Source organism: Myxine glutinosa, chromosome 7, assembly GCF_964187855.1.
Source record: "Myxine glutinosa chromosome 7, kmMyxGlut1.1, whole genome shotgun sequence".
Taxonomy (NCBI): Eukaryota; Metazoa; Chordata; class Myxini; order Myxiniformes; family Myxinidae; genus Myxine; species Myxine glutinosa.
This window is the reverse complement of record NC_136267.1, coordinates 124,204,369-124,222,220: the sequence shown is the minus strand read 5'-3', so window position 1 is coordinate 124,222,220 and position 17,852 is coordinate 124,204,369. Positions and strand designations below refer to the sequence as shown.

The following is a 17,852-nucleotide window of genomic DNA, read 5'->3' as shown; positions in this document are numbered from 1 at the left end:
CTTCATTTTAACGGACAGATGGATGAATCAAATGAAGGACGTAGCCAAATAGTAAAGCAGCTTCATCGCTTAAAAAAAAAATTCTCCGATTCCAATCGCGATTCAAATATTCACAAACATTTTATCAATTCGTCCTTGTCACACACCCAACATGTCCACCAAGAGAGAGAGAGAGAGAGAGAGAGAGAGGGTGTGATAGAGGAGCAGAGCAGGATTTTTGTCTGGCAGTCAAAAAATTTTTAAAATGGTTCCGAACAATAAACCTACTGTTTTTAAGGACATCATAAAGGACACAAACAACAGCAATAAATAACTAATGTAACGTGTTAAATAATGTAGTGTAAAAGGAACTGAATCAATGGCGGTAAACTTTCGGAATTTATTTTTTATAGGACCTTTAAAATCTTTACTCTATTTATTCAATTGAATTATACACTTGAACACTGTGTGACTAAGGTGTTCTCTGAACTGTCTAGTTATCTTGGTACTGAGGAGTGCATTTACTGCCAAATGGCACATTCTTCTCACCATAAGGATACAAAAGTGAAAAATAATATGAGCAGATAAAATAATAAATGCATTTGGTTTTTCATTCAAGTTTTGCTTCCTTTTGAAAGGATTGCAAATGAGTTGTTAGCATTAAATTTGAACCCAATGTAGGTTTCAGGTAAATTATCATAATCACCGTGAGATTGACAGCAAAAGACTTTTGTTTGAATACAAGATTGAGTGTTATGGATTCGTCACTTCTGTCTTTGTGGTTGTCATCCACCTGAAGCATTTTTAGTTTCATGTACTATTATTGTTACAGTTTGAGTGTGAAATGGAGGTATCTGTCTTCAAAGGTAAAAATAATGTCTCAGAAGGAAAACGAGATGGGTGAGGGCGAAAACGGAAGAAGAAGAAGAGGTGGGCGAGCGGATCGAGTGAGATCGGGAAAGGAAGGCCCATCTGCTTCGAGGTGTCGAGCGGACGCTGGTGGACATTGGTCACGAGCGAATATTGGTTTCCCCGGGAAAGGGATTCCTGTGACAGTGTCGTTATTGCTTGGATAATAAACGTGCGTGACGGGTTTTGCTTTTGGTTCCGAAAGTGAATCATCGCTGGAGATCAAGTACGCCTCCATTACCGGCCCGTCCGCCATTTCACCTCGCACCAGCCATTTCACTTCACACCAGCCTTTCACCTGGTTCTCGTGTGTGTCGTGGATTTCGCTTGGGAACTCGCAGTTCTTCGCGGTTCTCCGCTTGGGAACCGCTGATCGTTCATGCCAGCGTCATTGTCTGGTGAACCGAAGGTGTGAATTTCCCAGTCGCCTTTTGGGTGAACTTTTACTGGACCGACGTCGGCCCGACACCTCACCAAGCGGCTCTTCTGCAGCGTCGACTGTTAGCCGTTCTGAGTTCAGGTCTCAGTACGACCTTTTCTTGTGATCGCGAGAGCCAAGGGGATCGATATGTCGATCAGTGTCGACACTGCAGAAGGCCTGGTGTCGTGACACAGTGACTTTGGGGGATGTTACCGATTGCTCACGTGGGAATACCGTGAGTTATTGATTCAGGAAATTGGTGGTACCATCATAGAAATTATATGGTGTTTGCTTGGCAAGTGAGGTTTTCTTGTATGTGCGTTACTCGTTATTATTGTGTGGTTTTAATACAATACTTGGTTTTTATAACAACTGATTGGTGTGGTTTCACCATTGGTCATTGGCACACATAATAGCACATCTTTCTGCCGTGACTCCTTTCGGGACTCGGAGGGACACCGTGGCCGGGGTTGGGGAGGAGCACGTAACAATTGAGCCTCATGAAAGAACGAGGTGACAGAGGATACAACACTACAACAGTGATGTGCTGACGGCGGGGCAGTAAGGCACTAAGTGGATACAACAAAAAAGGGAATGAACAAAAAGGAAACACAGGAGAGAGAGGGAGAAAGAGGGAGAGAGAAGGGGAGGAAACACTAACCTACAATGAGGAGGGTTGGGTTAGGTTAGGTAGGGTTAATTGAGGAAGAAAAGATTGGGGGTATAGATAGGGAGTAATGGGAGGGGGGGGGGGGGCGGTTGATATGGGATGGTGGTGTACCCACAGTTTAATGATGAGCATTCCTTTGTTACAAAACTTTATCAGTACTTAAAGAAACTTCAAAAGATAAAAGGCACCCAAAAGGATGAGGCTCCTGTCAAATGTGGAGATAACACTCGATTCCTGTAATTTCTGTTCTTTATCACATCAATGTAAGCAATATTTTATACTCAAATCATCCGTATAGATTGATAACTTCTAAGATTATATCAGATGTCAAAGCAGAAGATTTCCGGTTCAAAAGATTTATTTTTGACTTTAAGCAATGTTAAAGGTTTAATGTAAACAACAAAATAAAATACCCTGTGAACATAGATTACGAGCAACAGCTCTTGTGAGGTTATGAAAAGTGAAAGATAGGGCTTAATTAGGGTGAAAGTGCAGCACCCCCAGAAGGACACTCCAGCATGTAAAGTCATAAACTGAGTCAAGAAGCGACGAGATTAAACACCGCAGTGAGAAAGGCCAAATATTGGGGGTTAAAACGGTTTCAATCAAAGATAGTTCTTGAAACCAGAGATTTAGACCATTTGTGTGTGCCCGCCCGAGAGATATACCGTTGGTTTTTGCTGCCGAGGCTCAGACAGATCAGATTCACAGACGTGGGTTGTGCGAGTACCTTTTGGAAGCCGTACTGGGGGAGGAATGGGCACAGCACGCAATGGGCACAGCACGTCAGATACCAATAAATAACATGGACATTGGGGAGATAACTAGGGAGCATGGCTTTCCCAGACAACCCCCTGCACCCCTTTCTTTCTCCCAAATGTATCAAATGTGTAAAATCAAGTCGCACTCACTGGTTATCAGATTAAAGTACTGGTTAAATCCTTCACAGGTCAAGACTCCTGTGATGAAAACCTTGTTTATGTGGCTCTATTTGTGGACTTTCATTGGGTTACCATTAAGGTCCACAAACATTCAGTGTTTATGTCAACAACAAAAAAACAATAACGTCATGCAGTGCTGAAGTCACAAATGAGGCGATAGCCAAAGATAAAGTCAGTACCCTGAACTTCACACGTGATAAATAACAATTTCTTCTTGGAATACCTGGTTATATTTAATGCAGCAAACACCAAAGCATCACAATTGTGAGAGATGATGATGACATTTTCATTTTAACAATTATACCTTGTGCAGAATTGTACCATTTAGGATGCTAAATATAAATAGCCTTTGGCACACAGATCCCGCGGGTGAAACAAACCAATGAATTGCCAACAGATGCAAGAAAAGTTCCAATGAAATTCCAGCACAGAAACTACTCATTCTTGACCAAAAAGTAGCTTGCCATTGCCAGATCAAGCAAGCCTGTTGATGAATTATCGGTCTATAAACTCACTTACTGGGTGAGACCTGCTGGCTCAAGAAGGTTATGGTTGCCCTGCTCAGCTTGGAGGACCAAGGACCCATAGCCACTCATTCACAACATGGCCGTTTAAAATTACTTCAAAGCAAGAAGAGGAAGCTAGGATGAGTAATCCATGGTAGAAGAAAGGGTTTCGTCGATGGTGCCTTTGTAACTTGGGGAAACAATACATTATACATACACACAGCCAAACAACTAGGTGTTGGAGAGGAGAAAAGACAGCCAAATATACTCTAGGGTGTTAAGAAGATAAACGGAGGTCCAAATTGCACAGAATGGTATCATGTACGTAGACAGCGACACCACCTCCATTGTATTGACTAGGGTGGTCAATGTGGGAGAGAGTATATCCAATAAGATAAATGAGGAACTTTGGTACATCAGTTGAGGATAGTCACACAAAGTCAAACTACATCAGGTAGAAGAATGGTTGGAGAAGAATGAAGAAATGGGGCAATATTGTGGGAGGCAACGGAGGAAGGGGGATATGGTGGGGAGTGATGGGAAAGAAAGGCGCCAACTGCTCAGGCATTTGTTGGCACCACAGTAGTTAGGCCTATAGTGCAACGTGGTACATACTTGGAGGGAACTGATGGCAAATTAGTGATGGATGATTGATCAGCTATCTGAACAGGGTGAGGAGGAGTTGGTTTTCGGCTTGGAGGCAATGATAGATGAGGGGAATTCGGAGGCATGGGTGAGAGAGCGAATTTGGGCAGGATCAAGACAGAACACATCCAAGCATGGCTACGACAATGTAATGCTGCATCAAAAGTACCAGTTGGTAAACAGAGTGGGAGAGGCACATGTGGGTGGCTAACTGCACATGTGAGCAGGAAGGAAGAGGGCGAACAAAAAGGCTGCCTTAGAAAACAAAGTTTGGCGGGAAGGAACCAACCACACCGCAAACAAATATAGGGACATACAAGGGGGAACTTGGCAGTGAAGAAGATGAATAATGGGCAAGGACACCAGGGAAGTTCTTGTTTAACTTCACTTTTACTTACAATAAATCAAGCTTGTTTATAACCGTAGCAGGCAATCGCCATAATGTACAATCAATATATTTTACAGATTTTTCAACACTTGACATTTTCATCGACCTGAAATTTCACATCTATTTGCTGTTCCACCCACTTGATTTTCAATACGCGCATTAAAGCAGGAAATGCGTGATTGGAATGTACTGGGAACCAACAATTATAAAGGCAAAGTCCCACAAAAAAAACAAACAACGATTACTCTCGATCGAATACCATACTACCTTTTATTAGCAGAAGACTAGGTTAAATTCAAATCATGGTTTTTGTACGATGCAGGTGCACCACATTTTCCTACTCACCCCATTGTTCATGATAGCCCGGAGGCACTTGATGCACAGATGAACATCATCCTTCTGTCCAACATGGCGCGAATTCTTCAGCGTCCGTTGAAATCCCGCATGAGTGCTGATTAAATTGTAAATTAGGGTGGGGCATGAAATAAAAATTAAGAAGGTATAGCATACGTACTTGAAGCATTGTACATGAAGTTCCTCATCAGGAATAAATGAAGGACAGGTTGGGGCAAATGTACCACCACAAATTGCTAAAACATATGAAAAGGTTACACTGACCGTTCACTGGAATAACGACGAGAACGATATAACGAGTCCACTGCGGGCCGGGAGTCCACGCTCGAACGTCGGTCAGTTTTCAGCGACCCACGATGGTGAGCTTTCAAGAAAGAGTTTTGTATGGGGATCTCGGAAATCGCTTCCTTTTCTTGGTCCTCCAGGTCCTGCCTGGAAACGAGAGGAAAATAAAGATCGACAGTCAATACATCAGCAGGGCCTGGGTACCTCCAGATGCTGCAAGATCGATTAGGTCAGTTTAAAGTGGAATGGAACCCAAGAGGCCAACCTTTCCTTCCAACATCTATGATATCCTCTTGTAATCTACAAATTGGAATCAGCAACTCCTTAGCCACTTACATGAGCCATCAGCAGAGACTCATGACTGCTTGAGCATGAGGAGGACTTTCTCCGTTGCACAACATAGCTCCAGTTTTCCGAAACCATATCCAAGTTGTGGTACGTTTTGTAATTTTGAAGTATCATACTCTCTACAGAACGTCGGTGCTGCCGATGCAGTTTCTTGGCAAGGGTTATTGCGCTTGGTGGTTTGACCAAGTGCAATCAAAAACCTCTTGACCACCACCAAAGTTCTCTTTAATATGGATGCTCTTGACGGACAATCAACAACAGACCATGAAGGCAACAGTCTTGCAAATTTCAAACTTTGAGTTACATCGACCATAAATCATGTTTACAAAGAATTTCGCGCAGAAAAAAAACAAGCTTCACGTTTACTTTGAGCAGAAGATTCCCATTATTCACCGTTCCATCCTCCTCGATATACTATTCACCACCATCTTGATTTATATTGTGTGCGTTAAAGTGGGGAAACAAGTGATTGTGGGTATTTTCATTTTTATTTTTTTGTATATAAGATCAAGGCTCGTGTAAGGAGCTAACATCAATCACATTTTTTTTTTAAAGAACGGACACACAAAACATACAAAAAAGGGAGTGGGAGACAAGATGGGGGGAGAGAGGAATGAATGAATGAATGAATGAATGATCGTTTTAAGGCCATTTTCCCCGCTAGAACGGGGGTTAGCCTTGCGGGCCCCATGACAATCATGGTTCCCTGTTTGAGGCAATGTTTTTATGGCCGGATGCCCTTCCTGACGCCAACCATTGGTCACGCTCTTACGATGCGCAGGGATACGGTGTACCTATTCTAAATCGGGGTACACACCGTGATCATTCATCCCAGCAAGCTGGTACTCAATTTGCCGACCTCGGAAGGATGACAGGCTGAGTCAACCCCCCTGGCGTTAATTCAGCGATCGACCGGGATTCGAACCCAGGATCCTCGGATCCCAAGCCGGCACCCTAACCGCAAAGCCAACACCAGGCTTCACCAGGGGGAGAGAGGGAAGCACACAAACACAACAGCAGAGAACAGGGACAACTGAAGATCTGTGGGAGGGTGAGGACTTGGGATTGAGAGGTGGAGGTTGAGGAGTTGGGGTAGGGGGGGGGAATGGAGGGAGAGCAAAGATGGGACAGAATTTGGAGAGGGAGTGGGAGGGTGGGGATTGAGGCATTACAGAGGGGTATTGCATAGTTCTTGGAAGTATTAGGAAGGCAATTTGAGTTCTACAGTCTTCAAATATACAATTCAATTTAAATAAAAGTTTAAAGGTGTGCAAATAAATTCCGGGGTTTACCACTATTTTTCTCAGTGCCTATTACACCGCCCTATCTAACACGTTACATTAGTTCTTCGTGCCTGTTTGTGTCATTTATGACATCCTTAAAACAGCAAGTTTCCTGTTTGGAATAATTTTCAATTTTGGTTGACCGTCAGGCAGACAGACCGGAAAAAATGAAATAATTCCTCTCTGTGCATGTGCAGTCGGGACAAATTCTGAGCCGAAGTATGGTAAAACAGCAAACCTGTCTCCCTATTCATGTTCCAATTTGCGTTCAAAATACAACATTCAATTTAAATAAGTTGTTCCTCAATCATAAACCGACAAGACAGACAGACGGTCAGATAGACGGACATGAATCAATTGCTTAACCCTGCTTTTCGCTTCACGTGCGTCAGATAACAACCCGAGCGTCGACTCTACACATGGACTTCACCTTATGGGCAACATAGAAATCAGAGTGCCGACATTCTAATCAACAGAAGATGGAGAAGCACTGTGTAATCCACCAATCGGTGCAGACTGTGAGACATATCATGAACTCCTTGTGGGAAACCTGAGTCAAATTGAGAAAGGTGAAAGAAAAAGATATCAAAAACTCTGACCAGATATGCGATATAGGTTATTAAAAAAGGCAATGAATGTTGCAAACAGAAGAAGAGATGAAAACCAAAGGCACGTCAAAAGAACATTACCCTGATAAATGCCGACTTCCAACCACAGGCTCGGAAAGATAAATAAATATTTCAAAGGGACATGCAACAGAGATAGAATGTGACAACAGCGTGGTGAAAAAAACAAGAGATCGTTTTTAAAAGATCGGAGAGATCAGAGGAAAATTTAGGTCTAGGATTGGGGTTCTTAAGAGTCGAACAGGAAAATATCTGACAGAAGATACACAAGTGGTAGAAAGATGGAAGGATTATACCAAAACTCTAAGAATGAGATAGTAATGTGATGGTGACTTTCGAACAAAGAGAACATGAGCAAGAACCAATAGCGATAGAATGTGAGGTACGTAGGAAGGGAATATCAAAGGAATGCGTATCTCTGTTTTATAAATCACAGCAAAGCATTTGATTGCGTTAATCATGAATCGATGTCGATTATGCTGAGAGAAATAGAGATGGTGGAGCACTTGATATGTCTGATAAGAAGCCTGTACATTAAATTACAGTAAGGACAGAGTATGGAGAGGTACAGAATTGTTTGGTATTGGTAAGGGGTTCAAACAGGGGGGATGCATTCTCTCCTCTGACTTGTTCCATCTTTGTAGAGAATACATCATGGGGAAATCAAGCTCGGATGACATAAATGCTGGAATGAGGATTGGAGAAAGATGTATCAGCAATCTAATGTATGCTGACGATACCACCCTGTTGGCAGAAAGTAAAGAGGACTTGACGAAACTGTTGCAAACATTGAAGAATGAAAGCGAAAAAGCTGGTGTTTATTTAAACCTTAAAAACACTAAAATATTGTCAACTGAGAGGACTGATGTGTTCAGATAGGGAAATGATCAGGTGGACAGTGTAAAGTTTCATCTTCCTGGGTTCTGAGATTGAGGTGAGTGCAAAATGCGGAGGAGAAATTAATAGGCGGTTAGCATTGGCGAGAACAGCGATGTCAGCATTAACAAAGATCTGGAAAGATAAAGATGTGACAATACAAACCAAGGGGAGGCTGGTGAATGAATGATCTGGTATTTCCAGTTGTGTATGGATGTGAGTCGTGGACAGTGAAAATAAAATTTAAAAAAGGAAGAAGATTGACAATTTTGAAATCTGGTGTTGGAGACGATTGATAAACATTCCATGGAATGCAAGAAGAACAAACAAATCAGTGAATGAAGAAATTAGACCATCATGTACATTAAACGAGCTGATTATAAAACAGAAACCGTCTTACTTTGGTTGGACACATCAGGCGTGCAGAAAACAAAAGTTTAGATAAATCAACCATGTTGGGTATGGTTGAGGGAAGAGGAGAAAAAGCAGACCATGTATGTGCTGTGCTGGATGGATGGGGGTAAAAGTCACAACCAAGCTGTCTCTGGCAAAGCTTTGGGAAGCAGTGCAAGAAAGGGATGTTTGGAGAAATCGGATCATGAATGTCACCAGTAGTGGGATACGTCTTGATGGAACTAGATAACTATACATGATCTCAACGGTGGGCATTCCGAGTGTCGAAAATAATACAGAAATGCTACCTCGATGGCGAACTGATCTGAGACATGACACGTATTTATATGGGAGGGGTAAGGGTGGGGGAGTGGGCGGGGGATGTCAAAATGCAAGAAAAGGACTGTGGGGTGGAAGAAGCCTCACCTGAGGTTAAATTGAGCGAAGGCCAAATATTCCAGAAGAACAGCAAGGCCATTGTTGTCCTCATTAAGGAATTCTCGCACCCAGCTGCACAAAGAACAATCAGCATAGTTTACTTGTGTTTACATTTCAACTCCAAACACTATCATGAAAGCCTCCAATCACACCGTTGTCGTTTCCCCCTGTCTCACCAAACTTCACCTTTACCCATTTGGCAGCCCAATAAATTGTTAATGATAAGTCGTTATGATAAGTTGTCAATGATAAAAGAAAACAAATTAGATGTCATCTTCCCACGGTGTTCGTCGAGTTTCAAGAGGAAGTAGTGGCGTACCCATGCTGACCGAGAAATGAGGTGGAATGTCTAAACTATCCATGTCGACGTCGCCCTGATTGAGCCACTCCACTTTGGAGGAAGAAGGGGGAATGTCTTAAAGCGTTACGTAACATCTTAAGTGGTGTTTGGCCTGGTATTACGGAGCGTTATAGGGGGTTACATAATTTGTGAACTGCATATATATGTATATATACACAAGTAGTACAATAGTACTCCATATATAGGGATGGCACAGGAAAAAATGGCTGCCTATTCAAATGTGTATAAAATGATACACTTTAAAACTACTAGAGAGAGAAGTCATAAGCATTTAAAAGCCATACCTTTTATTCCCAAACGTTTCCAATAACGAGCATGAAAAATACACCGTAAAACATGGCTAAAGTACCAGATTGAGAGATCGCAAAATCGCCGATTCGTTCATCCTCAGAATTGTTGATAAATGCCATAGTGTCTTGCACAATAATGGCTTAGCAACAATTGTAATGATTCCAATAAAAGGAAGTGGCATTCTCTCTTGGGTATTGCACCCGTACCAAAATTTTTATTTATTTATCGTATTTAAAAATGAATACATCAGAAAAGGTCACCAAAGCGATGACGTCATGTTGGCATGACAACACACGGCCTGGCTTCACCCTCATATAATATGGCTGATGTAACTTTATGAAGTTGGTACAGTGTTTCATGCCAGATTGTAATCACTAACCAGAGAGTCATACCCTACACCTGCAGCATTTATCGCTTTCTGAAGGAAGCAAGTGTTATGCAATGGTGGATTTAACAAATAAGGTGATTTGTCGATTTTATTATTAGTCTTCTGTCTCTTCCCTTTATAAGGGGTGAGGTCTGACAGCACCAAGCTGCTGCTCTGCCTTGCCCACGATTCTCCTCCATCCCACCCTCCCCCACGTCCTCAGCCAACTTTCTCCACTCTCCAACCACCACCACCTTAGTGATATCTCTCACACAATATTTCCATCTCAACCACGATCTACCGGTACCTCTTTTCCTCTTACCTTGCTCAACCAAGTGTCCAGCCCACTTGAGCTGGCCTTTATCAATCTCCCGGTGAAGCTCATCTGCACACCAATCTCATTGTCAAAAGTTGACATCGCACACCAAAAGTTGACATCGCACACCAAAATTTGACGCCACAGAAGACTGCGTCAAAAGATGCCGTTACAGCAATCCGTAAAAGGATTGTGGTATTGTATTGTGGTGTCATTCCTTCCTACCATGGTTGCTTGTTTTTGGGGGGATGCTATCCCCCACGTGTTTTTCATTTTTACAAAATGTTTTTCTGACTTGTGTGTATCGAGAGAAAGGGATATTCACGTGAAAGGATCCCCAGTCTTTGCCCAGTAAGTAAACCTTTTCCAGGAGTATGCAAATGGCCATGAGGAATGAAGGGGGCTTTGAGATAAAAGGTGGGGAGAGGGAGGAAATAAAACAACTCTGAATGAATAATCAACTCTGAAAATAAGAATATAAAAAAAGAAAAATGAATGAATGAAGGAGCATCAAAAGGAATCCGTCCAAATCACCCTCGTCTATTTTGGCATGATGTCACTGAAGGGGGAAAAACTGCAAATGACAATGAATTTTCTCAACCAAAGGTTTTCAGGCATGAATTCCTCTTCAAAGCAAGAGAGAATCATATATTAGTTAGCACATCTGGTTTACCCTTCCCACTGAGTATTTTAACACTTTGCCATAAGCATCTGTTTATAATGTGAGAATGACAGCGACTGGAATGAAAATGAAATGCAGGCCTCAAAGGTACGGAGTCAGATGGCCAGCCGGCATCCCTTCAGCCGTGAACTACGTACTTCGTCTCAAAATACCTGGTGTCTGCATGGTGCCAGAGGTGGCACATGCTGCGAACCTACTCAGAATTTTATACATGGAAAAAAAAAAATCTGCACTTGTACACCAGATACAAGAACCCTGCATTTAACCACAATAAGTATCAATAATGTACAGCTGATTGAACTGCAAATTGTATACAGTATTTCTTACCGTTTGTTTGCAATTAAAAACCATCGACGTACCAACAGCGATACAAGGTCTGATCCGTCAATAAAACTGCCATTCTGTGTTAATACTCGCTGAATACACTGTATTGCAGAGAATCCCAATCTACACAAGTGACATTCAGCCAGCTGTTTGATCCTTAAACATGCGTATGTACACGTCTTATGATACACATTGGAATTGTAGACCTTCGAGGCAGAACCATAAGCAAAGTCGAATCTAAGATCAAGCGACATATGTAATAAATGTATGTGGACTGGATAGTAAATAATTAATTGTTTTAAACGTCAGACCACAAAACAAAAATTCTGAACGACTCCACGAAGTGGCTTCCAAAGAGGTGCCATACCCGACGTGGTTTGTACGCAAAGATATTTCAAGGTCCCGCAGCACCTGTGTCGACTCGCAGGTCTTCTTCTTAAATGTCTGAAAGACAAAACATTGATGCCCAAGCGTTGGTGCGTTCCCGACAGCCAATTCTTTCGCTTTTGCCAATCAAAGAAACATGATGACACCATTTATTATAAACAAAATCAACAAAGAACCATGAAAAGCAACGCAAAAGGTCAAGGCAAACCGATTCGTGTTTTACTGAGTTTTAATTATAAACAAGAATAAAATTTTAAACATAAAAAATACATTCTCATATCCATTTGATTTTCAATAATGTGTATTTTATAATTGTTTTTAGCCTGTCCACCGGGCAGCGGACGACGGGGTTTTGCAATCACTTCTGTGTCTGTCTGTCTGTTGGCTGTGTCTGTCCGGGCCAACTTTTTTTTACCATTTGAGCTATTGTCATCAAATTTTCAACAAAGCTTTACAAGGACGATATGGAGGTCATAATAATTTTGTCAAAAGGTCAAAGGTCAGCGTCACCTAAAATCGTTAATTTTCATCCGATTGACCTGAACTTATTAAGAATTTGCATATTGAGTCACATAACCGATTCAACAATCAAAAGCTAAAAGCTGATTTTTATTTTTTTTAGATGTAAAGCTCAAATAAGAAAGCAATCGTCAATTTTAACTGTTTCCGTTAAGTTGAGAATATGGAAGAAGAAGAAGAGGATGTCTCGATACAAATGGATGCGGACAGAGTTTGCATTTTCAGATGCTTTCTAGTTTTATATACACATTTAAAATCTCTATTTATACAAGCTATTATACATCGTAAACAAAAACTTTTTCTGTCTGAGAAATGGAATGAGCTTGCATGCACACTTCTCCTTTGGGGTTGTTGTCGTTGGTAATTCAAGGAGACCTCTCTCTATCTCCCTCTCTCTCTCTCATACCCGGCAAGACATCAACGTATGCAACGTCCTAATCCAACAGTAACCCTCAAGCAAAAGGAGGGCATGGTGCCGTCTGATAGTTACTTCTGCTTTGGGTGAAACCCAGCACTCATGGTGAGGCAGTGAGTGCTTCCTCAATGTAGAATGAAGAACTAGTCTTGCTGGTGAAGGCTATGGCCATCTGCATTAGGAAACACGTAGAACAATTGACTAAATCAACAGGACATTGATGGAGTTATGCTAACCACCGTGGGAAGCAAGGAGAAGCTAATGTTTGACGTGAACCCTTTTTGAAAGAACAAGGGTATTTTGCACCTGTTTTGCTCTGACAAAGATCGTTGAGATCAACAACAACATCGTTGAGAGAGAGGAAGACAAATGATGAATTGCGAAAGATGATGGGAATAGAGCCTGTGATTGATGCTGTGAATAGGAACAGGTTGAGATGGTTTGGTCATGTGTTGAGGAAGGATGAAAGTGACTGGTTGAGAAGAGCGATGGAAATGAATGTAGAAGGAAGTAGAGGACGGGGAAGACCGAGAAAGACTTGGCTAAAGATGGTGGAAGAAGAAATGCGGGCAAGGGGGTTAACAAGGAGAGATGCAGAAAATAGGGCAAAATGGAGAAGATCGTCATGGGCACCGCAAGGCTAACCCCCGCTCTAGCAGGGAAAATGGCCTTAAAATGCATGTTGTTGTAGTTGTTTGCTCTGACAAAGGGTTAAACACCTGAAACCCCAACTTGTTTTTGCTTCCCGTGGTGGTTAGCATACTTCGATCAATATTCTGTTGATTTTGCCCATTGTTCCTCAAACACACACACTGGGTAATCAAATGTGTACTTGGAGATTCATTTATCAAGGTAGTGGCAAAGCCGGATTCCCAAGGACTGTCACACCCCACTAGCAGCAAGTTGGTAGGATTTCGATTTTAGACCAGCTTACATCTGGCCTTGCTCCTAATGTCCTCTCCTTTCTTTGCCCTCCGCAAACCACCACAGGTCACATGCGTTCCTCTAGAATCCCTCACTTTCTCAAAGTCCAGACAAGATTGCCCACCTGTATCCATTCATCCCCTTATCCTCCCGATTGTGGAATCATCTCCCTGTGTCCGTTCTCATCCTCCTCATTTCAATCTTTCAAATGTGCTGCCCATATATATATATATATAAATATATGGAACAGATTCACAAAAATAAGGATGGAAAGCAGCACGAATTAAACGAAAAACTTTTAAAGTTATTACCTTACTGTTTGTCTCGGCATATTCAAAGTATCTTTTCAGCTTCTCCAGGTACGTTCGAGGAGGACACTTCACTTGAACTCTTTCCTAAAACAGTGGGAATATAGTATGAGGAATGGCAGGGACACGCAAGACATCTTTCCTCATTATCCAAAACAGACATTTTCCGTTTTAGTTACTACTTCAAGGTTTTTCTAGTTACCTTAAAAAAAAGGAGTCATTCCCCTCCCCTTCCCTCCTTTCTTGCCAACCCACCCTCGTCCATAGTTGTTGATGAGTTCCCCACAGGTATTACTGTTTCTACAAGACAAGTGGCTGGGAAATCTCATGACTTCAAACACTAATTTGCAAGTTTGTTTAATGTGCCCTTGCTTGAGAAATTCACACAAACATCCTTGTAACATTTTAATAAACGTTTGGTTATTTTTTATGTTCAAGGTCCGAGCCCAAGAACAAATGCTTTGTGCACAGCCGCTCATTGTGCTCCGGCCAAATCTGCTCATTCGTGCTTTGTTTGCACTTGCTGTAGCAATTGATCCAATAAGCGGCGTCATCACAACGCCTTTATGAAGCCAAGCACAAAATGCAGCGAGTTGTAATAAGTGTCACACCCCATGGGAAATAGAACAAGTCAGCACATTGTGGGCTGTTTGCTTCCCCTGCAGCATAAAGTTGAAGTGTCTGTGTAATGCAGAGGGGAGGGAAGGGGCAGGGGTAGGGTAAGTATATGATGCGGAACCAGGTGGTGCGCTCCCCATATAAGCATGAGTGAATGCAAAACGCTTGTAAAGTTACCTGATCGCAGATGATCTCCCACTTTTTTTCATTCTCGTACTGCCGAAGCACACGTGCTTTGTCAGCAGGGAGGTTCACAGAACTCTACAACGACATGCATACCATGACATTTAGGAAATCGCATCTGAAGGGATCGTCACTCTTCAAATACCTCCCCTCTCATCCCCAAAACCTCCAACCCACCACCCATAACCACAACCTCAAAATGAAAAAATCCCAAATATCAATCAAAGCCTCATCAGCAGGTCGATCATATTCAGGAAAGTGTCATCCTTTTCCAGTTCCCCCATAATGTTAACGAAAAAGGACTCGCATAGTATGCAATGTATTTACACTACTCACAATAAGTTAGGGATATTGTGGGAGTGAGTTTATTTTTTGTTATAGGGGTTAGGGTTCGGGTATTGAAATCAAGAATGCTGTGTTTTTTCACACTCATTAATAACCATAGAATTAGAACCAACAACTTTTTTCAACATAATTAATACACAAAATCAACCACACCAAAGAACCTGCCAATATCCCCTAACTTATTGTGAGTCGTGTATGTTCTGCTTTCAAGATTACCTTTCGAAAAAACAAATACATTCATCCCTGAGCTTTTCTCAAGATCTGCCAAATTTAGCAGAGGAGAAGGCAAGAAACAAGGCTACGAAGTGCATTTACTTTGGGATTATTTACTTTTACTCTTCTTTGGCGACACCGGATGCCGGCCAGCGTTGCGTAACCAGAGACTTTCACCCAAATGTTTTCCAAGTAACTCATTAAAAACAAATCTACCATTACAACCCAACAGTGAGAGATTGGCAAGAGTGCTTGTTTCAGCCAAACCTTAAAATGACATTAAGCAGTTCAAAGTTCAAAAAAAATCATATAATGAGAAATATATATATATATATATATATGCTAAACAAGGGTCGCATGGCCAAATAAGCACTGATAATGATCAACGGAACGGAAAGCAAAGAAACCCGGATAGTCTGAATGCTGTTCCCATGAGACGAGGTAAAAACTTTCAAATTACGCAATTGGGGCAAGACAGACGCTTTGGGAATGGAGTTTCATGGGAAGCTTGGCCCAGACAGCAGCTCAAGTAGATTAGACGTAAACAAAACAGAAACTGCATTTTATGGCGCAGCAGTCAATGGCACTAGTACTACCTCGAGGAGTCAATGACAGGATATTGGACAAAAAGAGTCAATGACAGGATATTGGACAAAAAGAGTCAATGACATGATCTTGGACAAAGAAACAAGGAGAAGTTGAAAATAAACCACAACTGAGTGATACCAACTACTCACACATTCCTGAAACGCCTTCCTGTGGTTTGCTGCAAGGCGCGGCACCTTCCCTCAAACCTTAGGGTGCTGGATTGGGGGCAAAAGTTGAACTAAGACTGAGAAATTTAACGAGGGAATTAAATTTCCCTGCTTAAGGATGGGGAGGGAGATCTAAAGGATGGTGGATAAGGTGATCTCAGAAGATTTACAGGAATGGTCTGTTTCCACTGCATGGGATCGCCGTTTTCCTACAATGAAGAGTTAAAATCGACGAGGAGAGGAGCAAACTCTCGTAGCTTTTTGCCATTACTTTCTTGGCTCTCAATCAGAGGGAAACAATCCATCAATCACACCGAGTCCTGAATTCAGGCCCCAGAGTCCACAATCCATCAATTCGGCAGGGCCCTGCAGGGGAAATGGGCCAGACAAAACAAAGGTGCAACACCTGATGAGTAATCCTTAAAGACAGACAATGTGACAAACAGATTGCAGAGGAAGTTACATCTCAAGTACAGATGAGATATGTGCACATCTTCATTGGGTAGAATGGCGATTACATCATGACCTAAAGGTAGACAAACGGTTGTATTTAGCTGGGAGATGGTCTTTATGACATTCTACGGTACAGATTGAGAAATTACTTTTGATACAAATAAAATTCCCTCCATGTGATCTTTTGTTGCAGACAGATGGGCTTACTTTGGTAAACGGCACATGGTATGAAGAGGAATGTGGAAGTTGAGGATCCAAGCTCAAAATCATCACACTACAAATCCAAAACGAGTCTGGATAAACATCCTGGCATGATATGATGTGCCATGTGTGCACTGAACATCGCCAATGGAATAGAGGAAGGGGATGAGCTGATGGCCTTCCTATCGTTGCCCATTATTGCGCATTTCCAGATGTCAAATGGAATCAGGGGAAGGTTGCTGCACAGGTGAGGGGAAGTCGACACCAAAACTGTCGGAATTCTGCTGGAGATTCCGAAGAAACCACCTTGATAAATCGCATGCACGTACGGACTGGAATTATTCAGTTCGAAGCACGCACGACCCAATCGATTGGAGATCCACTGGGGGAGTCATCCAGCGGGTACAGGTCGTGCAGAAGGCCTCGCTATGCGCACGAGTAATCGACCATTCGGGTTGTTGAAGCAAATAAACATTGAAGATTTGACATCAATGTTGGTCGTGAAGTGTGCCGAAACAAGCTGGTTTCCAGTTATTTTGGGGAAAAATAAACCAAACTATTTAATCAAGTTTACGATCAACACGAACCTTTTTCACGATGGGTTATACACAGTAGAACGCCAACTGAATCTCGAGTTCAAATGCTACTATTTCGCACCATTCAAAAGCACAAAGCTCTTGCTGCTGAGTTCCCAGGTTTAAATTCCATGTCTTCGTTCATTGTCTTGCAATACGTGAGACAGTACACAGATGTCTCCTAATGTCCATGTCCTCCACATGTTTACACATAAAAGCTCCAGCACGAGTACGAGATCACTGTACTGGCGAGTCTATTGTGATATACCTTTACTGCAACTGTTCAATGAACACTCAGATGAGTGGCCATGAAAATACATGTCTTGATTCAGTACGAGACAGATGGAATATTTGAGAGATATTGTTCCCGAAAGCAAAATGGCAGGGGTCATGCCATAGACACGTGGTGGCTGTCTACTTTTCCAAAATGTAATGAGCAGCCTTATTTGTGTACATAATAAATAAATAGCGACAAGTGACAAATGCTCTTTCGAACTGTGAATTGGTCTGAGTGAGTTCAATGGAAGTGTAGTGTTTGAGAGGTGGGTGAAGT

General features: G+C 42.1%; 1 protein-coding gene across 4 annotated transcripts in view; it reads right to left on the bottom strand.

Moving 5' to 3' along the window:
- The window catches only part of LOC137411551 (formin-like protein 2), a 115,382-nt gene that overhangs the window by 63,060 nt on the left and 34,470 nt on the right, over positions 1 to 17,852 (bottom strand). For all 4 annotated transcript variants that reach the window (XR_013624172.1, XM_078782248.1, XM_078782250.1 and 1 more), the window contains 7 exons: positions 14,752 to 14,835; positions 13,960 to 14,043; positions 11,771 to 11,847; positions 9,051 to 9,134; positions 5,078 to 5,245; positions 4,805 to 4,910; positions 2,648 to 2,724 (listed from right to left, as the gene is read on the bottom strand). Coding sequence is in view for 3 of the 4 variants with exons in the window: in XM_078782248.1 (XP_078638374.1) it covers positions 2,648 to 2,724; positions 4,805 to 4,910; positions 5,078 to 5,245; positions 9,051 to 9,134; positions 11,771 to 11,847; positions 13,960 to 14,043; positions 14,752 to 14,835 (680 nt within the window). In the remaining variant the exon portion in view is untranslated. The remainder of the gene's footprint in view (positions 1 to 2,647; positions 2,725 to 4,804; positions 4,911 to 5,077; positions 5,246 to 9,050; positions 9,135 to 11,770; positions 11,848 to 13,959; positions 14,044 to 14,751; positions 14,836 to 17,852) is intronic.